The following is a 24,389-nucleotide window of genomic DNA, read 5'->3' as shown; positions in this document are numbered from 1 at the left end:
CTATATGCAACTTTTAAAGACAGGTTAAGGGGTACAAGAAACTGTTTACTCGCTCTAAATAGTTTGGTCCAATATTATTTTAATGTAGTGGTTATTCTCTCCCTTCCTTTTACATGACAACATAATATAACATACAACACATGCACAATCATTCACCTATGAACAAATGGATAAAAGGATAACACTCAGACTAACTTTTGTACACCCAGAAGTTCAACCAACCATACACAACTAATAAGGCTATAATACAGCTATGCAGCATAAATGGTCAACACTGCTGTTCTAAAGTGAGCACCATATATACATCTGTATATAAAAACATTGGAAACAAAATACACCTGGGGTTAGTTAAAAGGTGCCATTCCAAGGCTGTACATAATATCAGGAAAGTATTTACAATACTTGGAAAAAAAAGCTGCAATAGTTTATTGCCAATGCCCTTTATAAACTTTTCTCTTACTTTTAATATAGATGTTATGCTCACTGTCTGTGAACCACACATCTTATTTCTGGCCCTTTATAAGATCCCTGCTCAAAAATATCAAGCAAATGTGTTCTATGGCTTCACCCACACATCTCTTCTTGTAGCTTTCAGTTTATAAATATCACACTGACTGAACTGCAACTGTAGCTTAAAACTGAAAAGTTCCATAAAGTAAAATGTTTATCACTTGTTTTGTTTAGGGAGCAGAATGTATAATCCCTAGCTAGGCTAGCCAGTAAAAGTACTCGGTGCAATATAGATTGTCCTAATAAAATGTATCATACTAATTAAGAAAAGCCAGTGTGAACTACAGAGATTATGACCAAATGTAATGCAGTTCTTTGGTGCTCTACTCACTCTACGGTGTCCATGAAATGCATTGTATTTGACCATTGTGTAAAAATGTTACAATATGCTAAACAGTGTAAACTCCTCGCAGACCATTCAATGTCTGGCTGGGGTGCTGCTACATAATACCACCAATTTTTACTAGCATTGCTTTGAAGACCCAGTGCACAGCATGAAAAAATAAAACATTCTTGCCCTTCCCAAAATTAGGAATCTGCAATATATTTTATTCTAGATAATAAAATTCCACAAAAAAGTTAGTTCATCTGGTCAAAAGTAACCTTTTGTACAGAAATATTCTAACACACGAATTTGCCATTATTTTAATGGCAATGGGGACACAAAATGGAAAAGCTAATAGCTTTAAAGAACGTGAAAGGGTATTTTCTTATGTGCCCAATTTTTAGTTTTTGTAAATATTGGACTTGATTTTAATAGAAAATGAGAGTACTGAGGGAAATTAACAAAACAGAATAAATACAGGAGACAACACAACATATTAAGTCCTGACAAGAGCCAAAAAGTCTAATGATGAGGAAAATTTTTATCGGACAATAATACTGATTAATTTAAATTTGCATCCAATTATTTAAACATTTTCCATTCTTTATTGCATTTTGAGATCTAAGGGTCACACTCAGAATAAGAAGTGCTAAAATATTTAAGGTAATTGTCATGATAGACTACTACTAACGGAAGTAATGTATACAAACTATTTATTTTCAGTTAGAATGTAAAAACTCAGAAGTAGACTTTATAATTTACCTTTGTTATATTAAAAAAGAAGATTGTCTGCTTGTAATATTAACACATTTCTATGGGAAAAAGCTGCCTTACAAATCTAGTTGCTTTTTAAAAAAATCTTGCCTATAGGAAAACAAGATCTTTTCAGTTTGATTTTGAGCCACAACTTTAACCATATAGCTTAAGACAAATAGGTGTGGGTTTAAAATCATAGTTTAAGATCACTAATTTTCAGTGCATCTTTGCTTTGTACAAGCCTTGGAACATCTGAAAGCTCCCTGAGGAGTTTTCAGCATCAAAACATTATTGCTTTGGTTCTGTTTCAGACACACAGAAGTATGCCACATATCACATATTTTAGATATCACAGAAGGTCAGAACAAGAATTAACATTTCACAAGCAAACAAAAGCTTCTCTCTCTCTCTCTCTCGTTTAAGTGCAGAATATGAAACTTCCAAGTGCTACATTTACACTAGGATCCAGATATACATTTTAATTTAATCCAGATCTTCCATAGTAAAATTATATGTGTAAAAATTACACAATAAAATAGTCTATTATGTTGGGAAAGAAAGATGTATTGGCTAGCAGCATGCACAAAGACCATGCATTGTCATACCATCAAGCAAACACAAAATTTAAATGTAATAAATAACTGCTCATAAAGCCCACTTTAAAATATTAAGACAAAAAAAAGGGGTTCATTGAAATAAGGTGTTCACAGCTCTGAACAGGAAGAATGGTGTTGTCAAGTAGATTGAGCTATTAAGTCAGGTCACTGTCAAATGACCTGACAACAACTAGTTTGACTGGAGGTACACAGCAGTCCCTCCTTGGGGTTCCGCTGAATATTCACAGATATAGTCTTTTCACAGAGAGGTAGTTGTAGCACATTATTTTTCAAGTTCTTACTCTTTATCCGTTCCAACGCATTTGCTGTGTCTGACATTTGGTCAGAAAAGAATTTTATGCTGCCCAAAGATGAGGCTGGATTTGCACTCCCAGTAGAACTTATGCACATTTTCCACATTGATTTCTCTTGCACTTTTACACTGGAAAAGGACAGATTGTTTTGAGGATCAATAATGTATTTAGTGCTGCCATGAATCTGCGAACCTAAGCAAAGGCTCATCAATTTTAGGCTTTCAACCAGGTCCCCTGCACTTCTAGACGATAACTGCATTGAGTTTCCAGATCCAGCACATTTACGAGTAGAACCTGAAGTGTTATTAGTGCTACCACTGGAGCCTGTGGAGGGACTTCCCCCACTTTTGGTGTTATCACTAGGGCTTGTTTTGTCTACGCCTCCATTTCCATTGCTTGGTTTGCTCTGTCCACCACCGTCTCCTTGATTCCCAGGTGGCCCTTCGCTACTATCCCGTCTATGCCAGGAGTATGTAAACCCACTATCTTTATCTAGCCGTCTCCTACTTTCTGAGTCATCATCACTAGTTTCTGAGCTACTGCAGCTAGACCCCCGACCCTGGCTTTTCCTTCTGTGGTAGCGCTTATGCACTGTGCTCGGTGAAGCAATATTCATTTTTAACCTGCTGAGCTTCGGGGGCAAGTTCTCATCCATGTCAAACTCATCATCTGACTCCCCTTCCTCGAATATTTGATTGAGGACTGGTGCACTCTTCCTGGAAGTGAGACGATTTGTAACTGAAGGCTTGCGGCGCAAAACAACTTGAGTTGAAAGAGAAATGGGTTTCTTATCTTCTTCATCTTCCTCTTCATCTTCTTCTACTCTAAACAAGCACTTCCGGCCACTAGTGGTGGGTTTTAAGCTCACTGAAGGAACCACTGAAAGTGCTGGCCCAGCTAATTCAGGGATATCCTCTTTCTTTGCTGAATCGCCAAGTGCCTTACTTCTGTGACCATTAAGAACATTTTCAGCAGTGCGAGCTGGAGACTGAGGAACAGTTGCATGGGAGAGAGGAGAAGCTGTAAGGTCATCCTCCAGATCCTGGGGTACATCGATTTTTGTTGGCCATGATTGCCTACGTAAGAGATTGTGAAGGGAAAAAAGAGTAAAATTAGATTTGACTGATAGCTTAAGAATACACAATATAAAATCGTCACAGTATACAGAGATCATAAAGGCCACAGCAATTATCCTACTTGGCAAGCCAGTACAATTTATAAATAGTAATTTTAAAGAAAACTTAAGAAAAATGATAAGTATAATTTAAATTGGTTGTTGCCAATTTAGAGATCTGCAAAATCCATGACAGCTCTCAGAAAACAAATTGAAAAAAACTTTCTTCAAACGTCATAGAAAACACTAAATCAAATGTTTGTGGGAGGTCTAGAATCAGTATGCACTTGGCAGGGAGGGTCCTGTTCCTGGAGCTTTTCAAACACAATCTAAGAATGACGGTATTGTAGACAAGGTTAATCTGGAGCTTTTTTATTCTTTCCAGTCTTCATTCAACAATATAAAAGCCATCAATTCAATGGCTTTGTATTTGCTCAGACATATTGCTAGTTTTCATCTTCTCATTCACATATTTTAAACCATTAATTCAGAAAAAAATGACATTTTCAGATGTCAGTGTCTTTTTTTCTGAACATATGGTCTAAGTTTGCTTTTACAAAATTGCCTTTACTTAAAGTACACGAATACAGCTGATAGAAATTTTTTACTTTAGAATTTAAACTGTAACACAGTTGATGTACTGCCACTGACTAAATCAATTTCTCCTAGTCATTTCAATATTCAACCAACAAGTCATATGAGTCCAGGCAACAAAAAAACATGATATTTTCCAAAGACATTTTATCTGTAATTGAGTGGAACTTTGAATGTAATATGACTGTGTATTCAGCACAAACCTCAAATCAAAGCAGCTATGAAAGAAATGACACTTTAAAAGGTTGCAGAAGAGTTTTTCAACTAAAGGTTGGGGGAAGCCAACAGGTGCAGAGGAGCACACGGTCAAGGCAGACACATCCATTAGAGGAGTACTTATTAAAGGGGTTACTCCAAATCACAGTAAAGAAGAGAGGATAGAAGTTGACAAAGTACAGGTAGGAACTGAATAGAAACAGTCAACAACAAAAAAGAGTCCCATTCAATTATGTCCCATGAGGGCAGATAAATATTAAGATGGATGAACTTCAGTGTGTGGTATTAAATTAGGATATTGATATAATTGACATCACAGAAACTTGGTGGAGCAAAGATAATCAATGAGACACGGTAATACCAGGGTATAAAATATATAGGAATGAGAGTAGGTTACGCTGGTGGGGGAGTGTCACTATATCTGAAAGAGAACAAAGTGTCAAATATAGTAAAAATCTTAATTTAATTGAGCAGTACCATAGAACAGTCACAAGAGTAAAATACCTGCAAACTGCACAGAAACTTTAAAAAGAGGTTCAAACTAAATGCATACCCCAATTAAAGAAACAAAAAACACTAAGACCATCAAAAAATGCCACTATGCTAAACAAGAGTAAAAGAGGTGGTTAAGACAAAAAGGCATCTTGTAAAAATTGGAAGTCAAATCCTACTGAGGAAAATACAAAGGAGCATAAATTCTGGCAAGTCAAGTGTAAAAATATAATTAGGCTGGCCAAAAAAGAATTTGAAGTGCAACTATAAGACGACACAAAAACTAACAACAGGTTTTTTTAAGTACATCAGAAACAGGAAGCCTTCCAAACAATCAGTGGGGCCACTGAACGATCAAGCTGGTAAAGGAGCACTGAAGGAAGACAAGGCCATTGCAGAAAAGCTAAATGAATTCTCTGCATCGGTACTCACTGAAAAGGATCTGAGAGAGATTCCCACACCTGAGCTATTCATTTTAGGTGACAAAGCTGCGGAAATGTCTCAGATTGTGATATCAATAAAGGAGGTTTTGGAACAAACTGATCAATGAAACAGTAATAAGTCACCAGGTCCAGATGGTATTCATCAAAGAGTTCTGTAGGAACTCAAATACGAAACTGCAGAACTACTAACTGTGGAATGTAACCCATTGCTTAAATCAGCCTCTGTACCAGATGACTGGTGCATAGCTAATGTGACATTGATATTTAAAAAAAAGACGCCAGAGGTGAGCCTGGCAATTGCAGGCAATTAATCCTAACTTCAGTACCAGACAAATTGGCTGAAACTGTTGAGAACAGAATTAACAAACATAAATAAACACAACATGTCAGGGAAGAGTCAACAAGGTTTTTGTAAAAGGAAATCATGCCTCACCAATCTATGAGAATTCTTTGAGGGGTTCAGCAAGCACATGGACAAGGGTGATCCAGTGGACATAATAAACTTGGACTTTCAGAAAGCGTTTGACAAGGTCCCTCGCCAAAGGCTCTCAAGCAATGTAAGGAGTCATGGGATAAAAGGGAAGGTCCTCTCATGGATCATTAACAGACTAAAAGACAGAAGACAAAGGGTAGGAATAAAGGATCAGTTTTCACAGTGGAGAGAGGTAAATAGCAGTCCCCCACTCCCAATCATCCCCAAGGATCTGTACTGGGACTTGTGCTATTCAGCATACTCATAAATGATATAGAAAAAGGGGTAAACAGTGAGGTGTCAAAGTTTGCAGACTATACTAAATTACTCAAATAGCTAGGTCCAAAGCAGACTGCGAAGAGTTACCAAGTGATTTCACCAAACTGGGAGACTAGGCAATGAGATGACAGATGAAATTCAGTGTTGATAAGGGCAAAGTAATGCACATTAGAAAAAACAATCCCAACTATACATACAAAATGATGGGGTCTTAATTAGCCGTTACCACTCAAGAAAGATCTTGGAGTCGTCATACTTAGTTTTCAGTGTGCAGTGGCAATTCAAAAAGCTAACAGAATATTAGGAACCAGTAGGAAAGGGAAAGATAAGACGACAGAAAATATCATAATGCCATTCTATAAGTCTATTGTATACCCACACCTTTAATATACATGACGTTCTAGTCATCTCATCTCAAAAAAGATATATCAGAACTGGAAAAAGTACAAAGAAGGGCAACAAAAATGATTAGGGGCATGGAACAGTTTCCACATGAGGAGAAATTAAAAAGATTGGGGATTTTTCAGCTTGGAAAAGAGAAAACTGAGGGGAGATATAATAGAGGTCTATAAAATCACCAATGGTGTGGAGAAAGTGAATAAGAAAGTGTTATTTACCCCTTCACACAACACAAGAACCAGGAGTCACCCAAAGAAATTAATAAGCAGAAGATTTAAAATAAAGATAAGGAAGTATTTCTTCAGTCAACCTGTGGAATTCATTGCCAGGGGGTGTTGTGAAGGCCAAAAGTATAACCGGGTTCAAAAGAGAATTAGATAAATTCAGGGAGGCTAGGTCCATCAATGGCAATTAGCCAAGATGGTCAGGGATGGAACCACATGCACTGGGTGTCCCTAAACTCTTGACTGCTAGAAACTGGGACTGCATGACCAGGAGTGGATCACTCAATAAAGTACACTGTTCTATTCAATCCCTCTGAAGCATTTGGCACCAGCCACTGGTGAAAGACAGGCTAGATGGACCATTGGTCTGACCCAGTATGATTCTCAGTACATCAGAGCAGTGCTTGGTTCACCAGAGGATGGGTTACAAACACGGCTTTCTGACACAAACTGGGAGGTGGGGGAGGTAGTGGTATTCTTCTGTGCTCCACCTACATCAGACACTGCTCACAGTTGATTAGGCACATTTTCACACTATGATCATGTATGTATGCTCTCTGCGCTCAGCTCCACTTAGTGGGGTCTAGATGCATCCATGGGCTATGCTGGGCTCGGCTTCCCCTCTGGGAGGCTCGAGTGTCCCACTGGGCCTTCGTGAGCTTGGCTTCCCCTTAGGAAGGGCACAGATGCTCCAATGAGCTCTACTAGACTCCTTGATTTGAGGACAGAAAAAGTGGTGATATCTTCCAAAGCCACTCACTGGGGGTGCCCCTGTGGAAATGTTCACAATAGACTCTTCTCCTTTCTGATGTGCTTTGGTGACTTGGACATTTAAAGTATGACTGGCAACTAAGTTAGCACCCAGTAAGATGAATGGGATAGTTCAGACCTCTCAGAGGTGTGGTTTCAGGCTCTGCAAACGTAGGAAAATGTCACAACACATCAATGGTATTTTCAAGAACAAGGTGGAAGTATGAAAGGGCCATTACATTGTAACAGTTGAATGTGAGCCCTGGTACGGCAGTCACAAAGCCCCTCTAAGTTGTGCCAGGTTGTAATAGCACACTGGGGAGCATGCTGCAGCCTACCTCCTCCCAACCCTTATGTTCGCTTCATGATATTTGGGAAGTTTCCCTTAACAGAGGACTATTGGAGCTGGCTGGGGATCTGGCCCTCTATATTTGTAATATTAGCATGTGTTATCAAGGTCTCCCTCTAACCAGTAACATGCCATTCATTCTGTTAGCAAGTAAGAACAAGCTAGAGTCCTGATATGTTGCATGCTTGGTATTTTAAAATGCTATTCTACAAACATCACTAGTTCACAAAATAGACCTTAAGAAATAAACTAGAGACACATAATACTTAGCTTAGAAAATGAATATCTAAAACATTTGCAAAAAGAGACAGTGATTTAAGAATGGACTGTGGTGTCAATGAAATAGGAGTTTTGAGACATTGTGTGTTGTCAGTGATAAAGATAAAAAGAAGAACAATGGGATCTTGATAGTATCATCATCATGACTAGGGAACATTTTATTCTCATTAATTACAACAGGGAAATAGCGACTGTATAATTTCTACAACAATTTTCTTATTTTCTGTGATTTCCAATAGGTTTGAGATGACAGAAAAGCTCCAACCTGTGAGTCAGTTAAAAATAAGTTTCCAAATATGTCTTAACTGCAAAATCAAAGTTATGCAGCAATCCGTCTTTTCCCTACAAGGCCTTTATTTTGGTAGATCTTTTGGATCAAGGACAATATCTACACAACAAATAACGCTCTCAAAACTACTTGGAGCTGTAAGAGCCAACTATCCATAAAAGTACGTAGCTCTGCTTGTCACATGGAGCAAAGGAATATTTGCAGGGCAGGCATTAAACAAACTACTCCATTCATTTCTACCAGCTCACCTCAGTCTTGATATAAAATAACTTACTTACTTCAGTTCTTGACATCTCCTAAGCAGACACTACCAGGTATAATGAAATATTTTTTTGGTCCACATTAATATTTCAACTCAGAATTCCAGCACTGCATACCTCCCCACATTTCAGGTCGGTAAAGCATGATGGGTCCTGCCTCTAATGGATGGGGAATTGAGTGCAGCCGCAGAAGGGGGAGGAGGGTTGAACTGCAAGTCTATCCTGCTCTCGCCCCACAGCTGTCCTGTTCCATGGGGCTGGCTGGGCTCAATTCCTCTCTCTGTTGGTTGGCCTGGCCCCACTGATAGAGGAGCGGGGGGAGAAAGGAATATGGCCAGGGCAAATCTGAGTGAGTGATACTGCAACCTCATGTGCCACGGCCAGGTTGTAACACCTGGAGCAGGGAACCAAACCCCACCAGCCCCAGAGGACAAGAGCCGCTTCAACTGGAACAGGAGTTTTGCAGGACAGCCCTGCAAAAACCAGGACTGCTGGGAGGTCTGAAAGTCAGTGCTATAAAACAATCTTTTAAAAACATCTGTCATTTCAAAGGCATATTCAGGGTTTTCAGTTTATGGTGCTTAGTTTTTTTTGACTGTTCTAACAGTAAACACTGAAAAATTTGAGTATTCTATTTGGATTTATTTTGAAAATGCACAGATTCTTTCATCTTATTTCATGTAAAATAAGAACAGGGTATCCTGGGAGTGTCAGAATGAAAGGCCATGGTACTACAGTAGAAGAGAAATAATCTCTTCAACAGCAAGATCAAAATGATTTAGGGGTTTATAGCTAAAAAATGAACACTTAATTGCACCCAGCAAATAAACTGTCAGCCAGTGCAGACCATGCAGTACAAATACGTTTCCTGCAGCAAAGACCACTAAGTGAGCTCAGTAAGTGAACTGAAGTTTTCAAATGGCCTTTGGAAGAAGCTGCATACAGTGTGTAAAGCCACCAAAGCTGTAAACCTAGATCAGAAACAGCAGGCAAACTCCTCAAGTCAAGGGAGCTGAACTAGTGTTAACTAGTTCTACAAATGTATCCCCCAGTCTACAGCAATTTCAGCCTTGTCTGGGTTCAGTCTCAGTTAATTAGCCCTCAGCTGCCCCAGCTGGCTTCAATGAAGTGGGGGTATAAAATGGAAAGATGTCACAACCCACATCTCCCCATTATTCTTCCTAATGACTCCCTATATATGTTGAATGGTAAGGATGACAAAATGGAATCCTGCTTGAGATAACCCTTGGAACAGAAGAGCAATTGCCCGATACCATCCTTGGATTCCAAGGATGGAGCCTCTCAGGAGTATCTTTATTTCCACCCCCTGGAGTCCAGACCTGGGTTAACCATTCTGAAGGCAGGCAAGAGATAAAAAAGAATCAGCACAGGCACCTGATTTTCATCCATCACTGAAAGGAAGTTAGCGACGACCACTCTGTACTATACCCAGGCCTAAAGACATAGCCACTGGAAGGGAGGGAATCAAAGATTTCAGAAATACAAATATTGATGGAACTACCTCAGCACAACCTCCATAATCTTTCCTAAAATGATAATCAAGACAGAGCAATAACTCAAAGATGATTCTCAGTGTCAACAGATCCTTGCTCAGGGAACCCCTAACAGCAGCAGGCTTGCTGCCTACATCTCAATCAACACATTAACGCCACCAAACAAAACTCAGAGTTTAGGGGGAGAGGGTACCTCTTCCCCCATGAATATTTTAAATATAGCAGAAACTTTCAATTTAGCATGTTCTCACTAAAATCCTCTCCGTTTCTTTCTTCAGCATAAATTTGAACCTAAATCTAAAAATGCAAAAGAATTAAAGGCTGGGTGAACACACCAATACCAACTACATACACAAAAGCAGCAGCAGATTTCTCCTATCTTTTCCACATGAGATGGAGCGACCACAGATTTCAGGAGCATTGCTGACAGTTATTACATCTTTTACTCCTGAGGGAATTCTGCGCCAAAAAAATTAAGTGTACAATTTTTTAAAATTCTGCAAAATTTTTCAAATTTTATTGGTCAATAAATAAATGTGACTCCAGCATGGCAGTGGGGAGCACAGGCCACTGGCTACATTGAGGTGGGAGATCAGCCTGAAGCCCTCACCTCCCCTGGTACAGGGACTCGGCAGTGAGGCTGCACCTGACCCTGACACAGTACAAGGGCTCGGCCTGCCCCAGAAACATCCCAGGGCCCTGTCCCTCTGTGCCAGGTGCACCAGGCGTGGCTGGGCAGGCTCAGCCAGCAGGATGCAAGTGTGGAGGGATCCTGGTGTGCAGTGAAGGTGTCTGTGTGTGGCAATCTGGGTGCTGGCAGCTCAGTGGGAGATCTGGATGCACAGGGGCTCATTGGGGGGTTCCTTGGGCAATGGGACTCCGCAGGTGATGGTAGTTGGGCTCAGTGGGGGGGTCCAGGTGCTGAAGTAGTGGGGCTTGATGGGGTGGGGGTCCAGGTGCAGCTGGTTAGGGCTCAGTGGGGTGGAGGGTCTGGGTGTGGGGAGCTTGTCCGAGGGGTCCAGGTGTAGGGCTTGTCAGGGTGAAGGTTCGATGGGCCTGCTTAACAAGGGAGCCCCAGCTGTTGTCGAGGAGATGCCGTATGCTGGGCTCCCGCTTCCCCCTTCGATTCCCCTATCCCCTTTTCTTCTCCATCCCCCTCCCCTCACTGCCACATTCCCCTCCCCCTGCCCTATTCCACCCCTCTTCCTTCCCCTCTCACCTCCCTTCCCTCATTTCCCCCCCAAGCCCCACCGCCGGCACTCACTGTTCCACAGAAAATAGGAAGGCTCCCAGCACACCGAAGGAGAGCCCAACTGGCACTAGGGACCTAGGAGGCTGTGTTCAGCTGTAGAGTCAGCGGAGCCCAAGACACAGCCTCCAAGCTGGGCAGCTCTGCATTTGCAGAAACGGGGGAGGGGGCAGTGGCACATAACCCCGTGTACTCCCCCATGCCTTGCCAAAAAAACTGCACTCGGTCATGCCTCCACCCTTGCACGGCTTCCCCTTGCCCCCCTGCCATTTTCTGTAGGGAAAAGAAGGAAATCTGCATGGGAGGGGGAGGGGATTGCTGGTGAGCAGTCCAGCAGAATCTTCCCAGGAGTAATTTTTAATAGGATTATACAGATCAGTGTTTCTCAACCTTTTCGATAGCAGGGACTGGCTTGCTGCCTTCCTAAACTGTGTCAGGGAAATTCCAGGGACCAGTACCCATCCACGGAACAGTCTTTGAGAGACACTGACAGATAAACGAAACTTACTTATGTTGAAAACGAAACTTACTTATGTTGAAAACATTTTTATTCCTAAAAATCAGTTTAGCTAAGAAATAAATCAAGTAGAGTGAAGACAGCCATTTCAACATGTTTCCTTAATCAATAAATACATCTAACTTGTTAAAAAAAAAATCTCAAAACGTATGTCCTTTTTAAGGGCTTCGTCCTGAGAAGTACTTGAATTAACCTAGATTTACTGAAACCCAGAACACGACCTGACAACTAAATCCTTATGTAAACTTCAGTTCAGCTTTTCCTTTATGATAGATCCCCATCAGCACCGGAGTGCAATTAGGGAATTACACCATCAGAATAGTTTTTACAAAGTGGAATTTAAACCAACAGAAGGAAATCATACCAAATAATTTCTCTATCAGACATAATACAGGTATGACACTTTGAACATGACCTCCCCATGGCAGATATAAAAATCTATTCTAAAGCTTATTTATATTTCAGCTGCACTTCCCCCAAAACGTTTGGAACAAGCAATGAAATAATATTTTTCTGTTTTTAACGTTATCTTGGAATTTCAAAACATTCTGATTAAATTGACTAAAGCACTGAAGTGTCTAAATGCTCACCTGAACTGAGCTTTGATGTTGCTAGGGCTTGCAGATCTGGTTTGAATTTCTTTCTCCTGTTTCTCTCTCAGAATCCTCTCAGCTAGTAAGAAGTAAGTAGCAGTGATATGATTGTATTTGTTAGTTTCCAGGGCCCTAAGGGAAACAAAGAAAAATGGAACACATCACACACCAACGATTTTCTAGAACTGGACACATAGCTGACACAACTTAGAGTGCTTCACACAGAAAGTAAAGTTCCTGAAAATAAAAATTAATATTTTTGACATCTTGAAACATGGTTTTTGACTTATTAGAAATGGGGCAACCAAATATGGCAAATTCAATAATTAGCTTTGGATATATTTAGAAAAGCATCCAAAGGCTAAATAAGTTTTCCTCTGTTACACATATTTAAGCAATAACATTAATTGAATATGAGTTTGTGTTCCGAAAATGGCCTCTCCCACTTACAGACAAATGCTGAGGTGAAGTGGAAACATTTAGTTTTGAAGCAGCTTGAGCAAAATCTCACATTCCCCTCAGTGTTGTCGTAGCAAACTTGCAACAAAATTGAACTTTTAAGGTTACTAAAGGCGTTTCCTAGACACTATAATCTACCAGAAGATCTAAAATAATGGGTTTAATGGGGTTTTTCATGGCCCTTGAAAGTTTAAGAGACCTTTCCGAAGCTACTGCATATATATAAAATACTTTTAGAAATAAAACATTTAAAGCTTCTAAATCCTAAATGTGCTTTTTTTTAATTGTTTAAAAAGACTTCAGGTTACAGAGAATTCACCATTTACACCAGTTTAAACCTGTAAGTGACCTATGCCCCATACTGAAGAGGCAGGCAACCTCCACCCCAGGTTTCTGCCAATCTGACCTGGGGGAAAATTCCTTCCTGGCCCCAATATGGCGATCAATTAGACCCTGAGCATGTGGGTAAGACCCACCAGCCAGACACCTGGGAAATAATTCTCTGTAGTAACTTGGAACCCTCCCCATCTAGTGTCCTGTCTCTGGCCGTTGGGGATTTTTGCTACTGGCAGTCACCAATAGGCAACTTGCCATTCATTGTAGGAGATCTCACCATCCCATCCCCTCCATAAATTTATCAAGCTCAGTCTTGAATCCAGTTAGGTTTTCTGCCCCCCTCCCTGCACCCCTTGGAAGGCTATTAAACATTCATTGTTTTAAAAAAGTTTTACTGGTGCAAAGTTTTACTTGCTTTCCTACAATTTGACTGGATAACAAATTCTATTTTTATTACACAATAACTTTTGAAAAAAATTGAAAATTTAAATTTAAAATCATTAGATGAGTAATAGTTTTAGTAATATTGTATAACAAAGCAATGTTTACAAAAATTACTTGGAAGGAAAATCCCAAAATAAACTAGTTGCACAAAAACAGCCTCGCTTTTTAAGGTAACAGATGTAGCACAAATCAGAATAATCATTTTATATTTTAAAGAGATCTAAGAGTTACTTAAAACCACAGAAAGCTTTTAGAGTAATCCAACACCACTGAGACTGATTTTTTAAAATCTTTATTCTAAGTCTGTGTCTATAGTAGCCATTTTCTCTTTAAAATTTCCCATCATTGTAAATACTTGTTAAGCTCCACCAGTAACAGGGTGGATCTGATTTAAATCGCTAGTCAGGAAGACTCTATTTATTCATGGTTTTCTACATAAAAGTGCATTCTTGTTCGTTGTTATAACCTTAATACATACTCTTCACAACTCAGAGATAGATGTAGGTTTCATTTTTTAGAAGGTACACACTATACATTTTTAAACAGTGATTTATTTTGAAAACTTTTCAGGTTAGTTTTACAGCTATATCTGAAAATGAATGATTGTTTGGTTATTTCATTTACCAAAGGTAACTGAAGCAGATATTTATGAAGTCACTGGGAGGTGAACTATCTCCAGTTCAACAGGTTAATCACTGATATTTGGAGGATTTTCTTGCCATGCTGTATTAGGAGAACATCATCAGACAGACATTTAAATTGTTTTATTTAAGTAAAACAACAAACGTTAAGTATTCTGGATTTTTTTCTTCAACAGCAAACATATTTTAACAAAACAAGCATATGTCCCTCGCTTCTCACATTTATCTCCAGACTTCTTCTCCTTGTCCAGATCTATTCCGCCCCCAACAATCTTCTTCTATTCATTGAACTTTTTGAAACTTTGCACTTTTAGAGAGAGGTAAGGGATTGACTCTGTGTACACAAATTTGCAGAGGGACAATAGAGTTGAGGTCTGTTATTACTCACCTCTATAGATTATTTATTTATTTAAAACATTTTTGGTGTTAACAAGCATGTTACCTCTGGAGACAAATCCACTGTTTGAGAACTGCAAAACTAAGCAACTCTGATGGTATCTTCTAGACCAGGGGTCTCAAATACGTGGCCTGCCGGGTTCTTTCGTGTGGCCTGCCAAGCTCCGATGCGTCCCCCCGCCCCTCTGCCTACCCCGTGGCGCCATGAGCCCTGCGCCGCTCCCTGAAGTGGCCAGAACCATGTCCCTGTGAGCCTGCCCTGGCCCCGGTGTGCGCCGCTGCCGCGCTAGGTAAGCAGCGCCGGGCCAGAGCCTGCACCCCTCCTGTACCCCGCCCCCCAACTCCCTGCCCACCCCTTGCCACATCCCACACCCCTCCTGCACCCCCTGGGTGCAGGGAGGGGGCAGAGTTGGGGTGGGGACTTCAGGGAAGGTGTTGGAATGGGGGCAGGGAAGGGGTGGGAAGATGCGGGGCAGGGGCGTCAATGATGCGGCTTTCAAGCCGCTGCACTAGTCCTTATGTGGCCCTCGTGGTCATTTGAGTTTGTGACCCCTGTTCTAGACTGAGCACTGAGTCCCATTGGGTAGGTAGAAAGATTAACCTAAATCCTCTGTACAGAAGCCTGTGGAACCCCATAAGATTGGGTCCCTAATCCATGAACTATTGGAACTCATTTACAAAATTTTTCTTAAACATTACATGAATATATTGTCATATATTGTTAGAATTTATAATCCCTATTCCATAATGAGATATCTTTGAGCTATAACATATCTTAATTAAAACTATCTTTAGATAGGTTTTTTCCTCCTCCAAAAGCATTTTATCAAAAAAATCTGATTTAAATAAAAAATCAGATTTTTTTTATTAAAAAAAAAACATTAATTTTTATCCACCCTGACCAGTAATAATACCCATGGAAGTGTTAGCGTAGACAGGACTCTAGGCAGCCATCAGCACACCACGTGATTGAACACTACTCAGATCTAGATGAGAAGGTGTTTAAAACGCTGATCGCTTGTCTATATTAGCACTCCCCATGACTGTTAGCACCAACATAACTACTGACTCAGTTTGAACATTGAGAAATTACTAATTGTTATTTTTCCTCAACAAAATATGCCATGAGATGAGAGTGGGGAGTAAAAGAGGGATGGAATATATTTATCCATCCAACATTGAAATGGTGAGCACATTATACATTTAATATTGCTAATTATCCAAAATGTCAACAAACTGAACTAAACTGTTTTACAATTAGACATTAAGGTAAAAAGTAATATTTTATTAGTTTTACAACCAGAGAGTTAAAAATCCACAAAACGAATTATTTGCAGGGTGAACTCCAGAGATTAATGACGACAACAAAAAAGTCTTGTGAGGCAAGACTGCCATTTTGATAAAAATATTAGGATTTAGACAGAAACATTTCTGTAGAGATCCAGTATATAATTCCTGTGGTGTAACTAAGTTATACTTTATTTTGTTTTTGTGATCAAAATTTGAAATCGTAAAGTGGACTTTTTAAGTAGGATTTAAAATTATCTATAAAAGTTTTATAGCAGCATGTGTCACATAGCTTTAAAATTGAAAGATACTTTAAAACTGTAATACAGTATTAGAAATCTCTAATAAAACGTGTCTACCAAATTTACTCTATTTATCAGTTATATGCATAAATTTCACTTGTCAGAAACTTGTTCATAACACAGTATAATTTTAAAACTTGTCTACATTTGGCTGAAAAATGGAAGAAGAACAGATGGTCAGTGCTAGACTGAAGAAATACACCAGACTCCATCAGTTAAACTGTGGTTCTACTCCAAAAAAGTGACCCAATGGCTTCATCAATGCTTATCAAATCCTCTCTGATGGCAAGCAATTTTAACAATTGTATCTATTTAACAGCCCTGAAAATTTACTGTGTGCTCCAGCAGTTAAGTTGTGTTCTTCCTTTCTCACACATCATCATCATCATCAAAACATTCTAACAGCCAAATTTTCCCTTCAGTTAACCTTTGTGCAATCCGTGTTATCTTCAAAGGCTTTGGTTAATTTAACAGGAGTCTTGTCTTTCCATTAACTTGGAGTCAGTCTTTTCCATTGACTTCAGTGGGCATTGGATCAGGCTTTAAATGAGGCCTTTAGTTACCCTATACACCATCAGTCTTCACTGGGGTCTCAGAAATGTAAGAGGACATCCTTTGGCCTACAAAATATTTTACTGGCAATATGTGAGAGGGAAAGAAAAAACGGTTTCCTACCTTTTGTAACAGTTGTTCATGTCCATTCCAAGTAGGTGTGTTCATGCCACGTGCACAGTCAGAGGGTTTTTCCCCTAGCGGTACCCATCAGGTCACTGTGAGCCCCCTTGAGTCGCGCCTTCATGGCAGCATATATAGGTCCCTGCCAACCCGCCACTTCTTCAGTTCCTTCTTTCCAGATACTCTGACAGAGGGGAGGCGGCTGGGTATTGAAACGGATATGAGCAACACATCTCAAACAACAGTTACAAGAGGTAGGTAACCGTTTTTTCTTCGAGTGTTTGCTCATGTCTATTCCAAGCAGGTGACTCCCAAGCTTTATCTAGGAGATGGGGTCGGAGTTTATGGGATCGCTGATTATAGCACCGCTGTATCAAAAGCTGCATCATCACTGGCCTGCTGTGTAATGGCATAGTGCGATGTAAAGGTGTGGATCGTTGCCGCCCTGCAGATGTCCTGGATAGGAACTTGAGCCAAGAAAACCACTGAGGATGCCTGCGCCCTTGAGGAGTGTTCTGTCAGCGTGGGGGCAGGTATCTTTGCCAAGTCATAGCACACCCGGATACAGGACGTGATCCAAGAAAGGGTCCTTTGGAACGAGACTGGAAGCCCCTTTGTACACTCCACAATTGCAATGAAGAGTTGCGTTGATTTTCGAAATGGCTTTGTTCTTTCAATGTAGAAGGCTAATGCTCATCTGACACCCAGGGAGTGTAGCATTCGTTCCCTGTTGCTAACATGGGGCGTAGAAAAGAACACAGGAAGAAAAATGTCCTGGTTTGCGTGGAATTGTGAAACTATCTTCGGGAGGAAGGCTGGGTGCGCTCACAGCTGCACCTTGTTTTCACAGAAGACCGTGTATGGGGGCTCCGAATTAAAGCCTTAAACTCGGACACCCTCCTGGCTGATGATATAGCTACCAAGAACACTATTTTTCAGGAGAGGTAGAGTAGGGAGAATGTTGCCAAGGGCTCGAAAGGAGGTCCTATCCGTCCAGAGAGCATAAGGTTGAGATCCCATGGAGGAGCTGGCTGTTTTACTTGAGGGTACAATCTGTCTAATCCCTTGAGGAAGCGGCTCATCATGGGGTTCACGAAAACCAACTGATTGGCTGCACTGGGGTGGAAAGCTGAAATAGCGGCCAGGTGCACTTTTATTGATGACACTGACAGACCTTGCTGTTTTAGATGCAGCAAAAAGTCTAGGATAAAGGAAATTGATGCCTGTAAGGGTGGAGTGTGCTTTTGTAATGCCACAATGGAGAATCTTTTCCACTTGGCCAGATAGGTGGCCCTCATGGATGGCTTCCTGCTGTTAAGAAGGACCTCTCTAACAGGGTCTAAGCATGTAAGCTCCAAGGGGTTCAGCCATGGAGTTTCCATGCCGTGAGATGGAACAACTATAGATTGGGATGCTGGAGGCAGTCGTGTTCCTGGGTGATCAAATCCGGGACAGAGGCAGAATTATTGGCGTGTCTGCCGACGGGTTTAGAAGCATGGTAAACCAGCATTGGCGAGGCCACACTGGTGCTATTAAGATCACTGATGCTCTCTCCCTTCTGATTTTTCAGCAATACCTTATGTACAAGTGGGAAGGGCAGGAAGCATATAGTAGGTGGTACTTCCAAGGGAAGAGAAAAGCATCTGCAAGCGAGCCCAGGCTGTGATTCAGGAAGGAGCAAAACTGGTGACACTTCCTGTTGTAGTTCTTTACAAGCAAATCTATTTGGGGAAACCCCCACCATTAAAAGATGTTGATAACAACATCTGGGCAGAGGGACCACTCATGATTGTAAAATGACCTGCTGAAATGATCGGCCAGCTCATTCTGGGAACCTGGAAGGTATGATGCCTCTAGATGTATCGAATGGGCAATGCAGAAGTCCCACAGCTGGAGGACTTCCCAGCACAGGGGAGAGGAGCGAGGACCACCCTGTCTGTTTATATAGAATGTCGCTGATGATGTGTTGCGTACTGCTATTGACCGACACACATCTGGCCTGCAGATGGGCCTGGAACGTCTGGCAAGCAAGGCGGACTGCTCGTATCTCCCTGACGTTGATTAGCAATGGAAGTTCTGCCTGGAACCAAAGGCCTTGAGTCCGCCTAAGTGTGCGCCCCCCCCAAAAAAACCCTAACTAATACTAAGTTTTTAACTATACAGAAACACTAGAGACAGTCCACTAGGGGATCACTTGCCATAGCAAGAGAAGAGCTGCTCTAACAATCATCACTGGCAGTAAGAAGAAACTGAAGAGGTGGCAGGTCGGCAGGGACCTATATACGCTGCCATGAAGATGCAACTCCAGGGGGCTCCACAGCTGACCCAACAGGTACCGATAGGGGGAAAACCTTCTGACGACTGTGCACGTGGTGTGCACACACCTACCTGGAATCGACATGAACAAGCACTCGAAGAAGAATCCAATTTAACTGGTGCTCATGGTGAATTCGACACTTTTTATTCGTAAACTGAACGGATCTGATAAGGAGTAAGTGAGACATTAAAAATAAAATCCTGTCTTTGCAGAATTATTTTTCAGAGTAGAACTGCACTTAAAATTAATTCATCAGATTAAATCTACACTACTTCAAGTAAAGAACTCTATCACAGGCTCAATATCTCCTGTGGGGCTTTGTCTCAGCATTTAGGAAGAAGCAGAAAGTCATTTTTCTGTGATTGCATTCAATTTTTTAGTAATTCTCAAGTTAAATATAACGTTAAAATCATCAAATTGCATGTAGAAAATTGGTAACTTACTCTACTATTGTATCTCGATCTGCTATATCACCAAGGACCATGCGTTGTATTATACTATTGTGTTCTTCCTCAGAAAGGTTTTTGTATGAAACCAGAGGGATATTGTACTTTGTTGCAGGCGATGGGTCAACTCCTTGGAGCCATGGATGATTTTCAATCTCTTCCAAAGACGCTCTTCGCTTTGGGTCTCTCTGTAACATCCGTGTAATTAGACTAGGAACAAAAAATAAATCTATAAACAAAACGTACTAATATGTTCAGAAAGTAGCCATCAGAACAGGAACACTAGGAAGAGGACTGTTTTCCTTTTGTTACTATGAGCTCATATTAGCCTCTTTTCAGACCTTCCAGTAAAAATAATGCAAGTACAGTGTGACTGGAACCTGAATCTGCACTCACAAAAATACTCTAAATGACAATGCAAAACTGAAATGAATAAAGCAACTGAATCATAAAAACTGCAGACATAGCAAACACCACCATTTCCATTTGATTTACTTGAGCTCTTTCACCTCTACACTCTTCTGGACTTTCATTTTCTATTGGTTGGCACAGTACTTTTCAAGTCATGTCCCAAACTAGGTGGGCCTCTAGGTGCTACTCCAATATAAACGTTTTTTTAAAATTATTAATACATTTTTTGCTGTTGTCATCAAATGTAAGGCATTACAAAGAATGTAAGAAAGACAAGGTGGGAAAGGTAATATCTTGTATTGGGCCAACTTCTCTTGGTGAAAGAGACAAGCTATTGAGCTTACACAGAGGTCTTCTTCAGATCTGGGAAAGGTACTCAGTGTCACAACTAAATAGAAGGGTGGAAGAGATAAGGAGTTAACACATGTTGCAAGAGACCGTTCAAGGTGAAATGACCAATTAATACCTCTACAATCATAGGACAAAGCAGGATTAGTGGTTACAGATTGTTGTAATGAGCCATAAACCCAGTGTCTTCATTGAGTCCATGATTTTTGGTATCTAGCAAAGTTATGAATTTCAGTTCCCAGGCTTGTCTTTTGAAGGTGTTGAGCTGGTTTCCTTTGAGAACAAGGACTCAGAAGTCAGATATGGAGAGATTGTTTTGTGAAGAAAGCGTTTACCCACAAGCGATTGGGTGTTTTTATCTTTTTTATGTGAGAGTTCACCTGAGAGCATAGTGACTATTTCATGTCACCCACAGACCAGGACGTACCAATTCTAAGCCCCTCATAACAACAGATGCAAAACTTGCAGACCTATCGCCACTGCTACAATAATCAATACCTCCACAACAAACCCTTCAAGATGCCTGGGTCCTATATGTGCTTATCACACCATGTGGTGCACCTTATCGAGTGCTTTAAATGCCCCAACAACAACTGTGTGGATGAAACAAGAGAATCACTATGCTCTCAAATGAACGTGTCCTTTTCACAAACAGAAGTTTGGTCAAATAAAAGATACTACCTCACCCACCATGATGTCTCTAATATTCTGGGATCAACACAGCTACAACAAAACTGCAAACAAAGAAAAGTGTGTTTTATTTTAAAGTAGGAACCAGGCCCTAAGTTCTTAAGTATCAGCAAGAGGAAGGGGAGCTGTCGAGAGAAAGAGCTGAGGACTCTGCAATGACAAGCTTTTTCTTTGTGGGTAGATGCTAAATCAAGTGATATGTCTCCAACTGCGAGCAGGCAGAAGTGTAACCCAAGCACAAACTGTCACAGAATGTATAGAGAATGGATATTGTATGACTAGCATATTTCTACTTGCCTAATGTATGCAGAACTTCAGTTTAGGCCATGGCAAATGACAACATTTGCCCCAATTTATCTGCTTTGCACAGGACATGGAGCTGGTGATGGAGGATGTTTAGTGTTGATGCTCCATTGGAACTTTAGCACTTCAAAATGTAGCAGAAAAGGTAAGGGGCACAGCTATGAAGGAATGCTTGAACTCACGTACCAAGCATGCTAGGCAGGACAACAATCTAACTACACGTTATAATGCAATGTATTCCACAAGTTATTTTTTGTTAAATACGGGAATCATGATATGAGTAGAGAAAGGAGTTACAAAGGAAAGAGGAGGTCCTATATTGCCTGCACTGTTGACTCCTAAAAACTGCCATGAAAAAGGAGGGACATATACTGAATATCATTAGTCTATCTTTTTCCCTTGTAATTTTTAAATTTCAAAGAGGACGGCTGGGTGGGACACAAGAAAATAAAGGACAGCTTTCTTCTCCTTTGCCAATATGGTCTCTGTCTCCAAAAGATGTGTTATGTATAGATAGTAGGTTTCCAAAGTTTTAACTCTACCTCGTATTGCAAGTACAAAGGGGTGCAGAGCTTATCCATCAACTTTGCTATGCTTTCTAATGCATCACAAACATCCAAAGATGCTTTCACCCAAAACAGGACCATCTCTATATCTTACTTACTGAGATTCTTAAAGTCTCTTCCCCAGGAGAAATGGTCAGAAGTGGTGGAGGGGAAAAAAAAAAAATCACAATCTTTACTGCACATTTAGAATTGAAACCCACCGACACAGGACCTGGTATTTCCTGATACAGATTATTGACCAGAGGCTAGTAGATGTGGCATACCAAATCCTATCTTTTGGGAGAAGACAGACAGGGGAGGGGAAGGGAGAGGGAGAGGCTGGTGCACAGAATGATCAGACCTACCAATTCTGGTTTTGGCAGTGACAATTTCACCCAATACATTCATTGGAAAAATAGTTATTGGTTTATGGGGTCTCAAGGAATTTCTTCTAGTAGTGTTCAGTTGATTAATTCTTTCTCGTATACCTCTCCTGGATTGTTAACTATTGATACTTCTAAAAGATGTGACAAGAACAGCTTTTCTGCATTACTGATTATGCTAAGTCAGCGGAATCAGCAGATCCAAATTCAATACTGAGAGCTAGAGCACAAAAAATAACTACAGCTCACTTATGACACTGAGTGCAGTACTAAAAAATGCACTAGACTCCACGTCATATATGAACGCAGGTATGGCTATTACAGCAAGCACCAGAAGGTGGAAAACATTCACCTGGTCCATGCAAAAGATCACGCTCTGCTTGAACTCCAGTGTTTGGCATAAGAGGAAACCTGAAATCTTATACATGCACTAGGACAATGGTCCCCAAAGTGGGAGACGCAGCAGGGCCCGGGCCCCACCCAGCCTTGCTCTGCCCCAATCCCAGGTCCCTTCCCAGCCCCTGTCCCCAGCTCCCACCTCTGCTCCTGGCCTGGAGTGGCGCGGACACATTACATTTCTGGTAAGGGGAGACACTAAAGCAAAAGTTTGGGCACCACTGCACCAGGATATTCAAGGCGTAGGAGTGGTAAAATATTCTGTCATTTACCGAGGACTCTAGCTATGCCTGAATAAAAATTCTAACTAGAAAGGGGGAATCTCACATCTTGGGGATCTACATTTAGGGGCTGAAGCCTACATGCATCAACCTGACTTCAACATATGGGGAGTACCGAACGATTCAAAATTGTCAAAGAGCTGCAGTGAACATTCCAGAATAAACATCTCAAAATGAGTCATGATTCCTAAGTGGCATGTGCTATTTACATAGATATTTTTTCCTTGACACCCGGTATGTTGATTTGGGGATTGCAATTTTAGTAGGAGATCAGCAAAAGACTGGTGCCGTATTCTTGAGCATAACAGCTAGTGACAATATCCTTGAACAACTATTCAGACAAATAATGGTTTACTTATCACCGCCCCAACCCAAAAATCTGTGACAACTTTGCCTAATACAAATGTGTGGAGAGTCTCAGGCTCAAAACATTTCAAAGGAACAAATTCAGTCAACTTTGATAAAGACTGAAAGAGGCAAAGAGATTAAAGATGTAAAGAAGCTATTTAACTGGTGCTAACAGAAGAATGAACAAGTTAAGGAAACTGCTGGTAACATAGCAGGGAATTTTAGCATTGGAAGCTCTGTTAAAAATAGTATCAATAAAAACTTCCTGGCACCTGAGGAACCAGATTATAGATAATTTGTTGGTAGTATACATATCTATGAATGCTACCAAATTACTTAATATTTTACTTACTCTTTACATTCTTTGGACACATGCGATGGCACTGTGTATTTGCAGTCCATGATCATAGTCAGTGTTTCACTGTCATTTGCTTCTTGGAATGGTGGTTGTCCACATACCAACATGAATAGGATAACACCCAGGCTCCATATATCTGTAAATTATAATACATGTTTTAAACTTATTGCCAGAGAGACAGAAAAAATACTGCCAATGTAAAGTGTTTGCTAAATTTCCATTAAGGTTTCTAACTAATTTAAGTATCATCATCAGATTGTCTTTATAGGCATTAACTGTGGAATTTACAATTCCTTTGTAATGAAGTACAAAATACAATAGGTTCTACATTTTACTGACAGCTTTAAGATTTTGGATGGAAGGACCAAAATTTATGATTTAAAGCCATGCAGAAAAATATGGGAGTGCATTACAATCTTAAATACATATCTATTTCCTGACACCTCCATTTTTGCTGCATTTAATACTGAATTTCAATAAAAGTTGACC

The 24,389-nt window shown here is 40.5% G+C and overlaps 1 protein-coding gene across 4 annotated transcripts in view; it reads right to left on the bottom strand.

Annotated features, from left to right (window-relative positions):
* Window positions 1–1,623: 1,623 nt before the first annotated feature.
* Window positions 1,624–24,389, bottom strand: part of SNRK (SNF related kinase) — a 73,887-nt gene continuing 51,121 nt past the window's right edge. For all 4 annotated transcript variants that reach the window (XM_084620085.1, XM_084620086.1, XM_084620087.1 and 1 more), the window contains 4 exons: window positions 23,895–24,036; window positions 19,835–20,047; window positions 12,532–12,666; window positions 1,624–3,577 (listed from right to left, as the gene is read on the bottom strand). In XM_084620085.1, coding sequence (XP_084476211.1) covers window positions 2,359–3,577; window positions 12,532–12,666; window positions 19,835–20,047; window positions 23,895–24,036 — 1,709 coding nt within the window. In that variant the 3' untranslated portion in view covers window positions 1,624–2,358. The remainder of the gene's footprint in view (window positions 3,578–12,531; window positions 12,667–19,834; window positions 20,048–23,894; window positions 24,037–24,389) is intronic.

This window comes from Lepidochelys olivacea (assembly GCF_965140295.1).
Source record: "Lepidochelys olivacea isolate rLepOli2 genome assembly, chromosome: 2".
Lineage (NCBI taxonomy): Eukaryota > Metazoa > Chordata > Testudines > Cheloniidae > Lepidochelys > Lepidochelys olivacea.
This window is presented reverse-complemented; position numbering and strand designations above follow the sequence as displayed.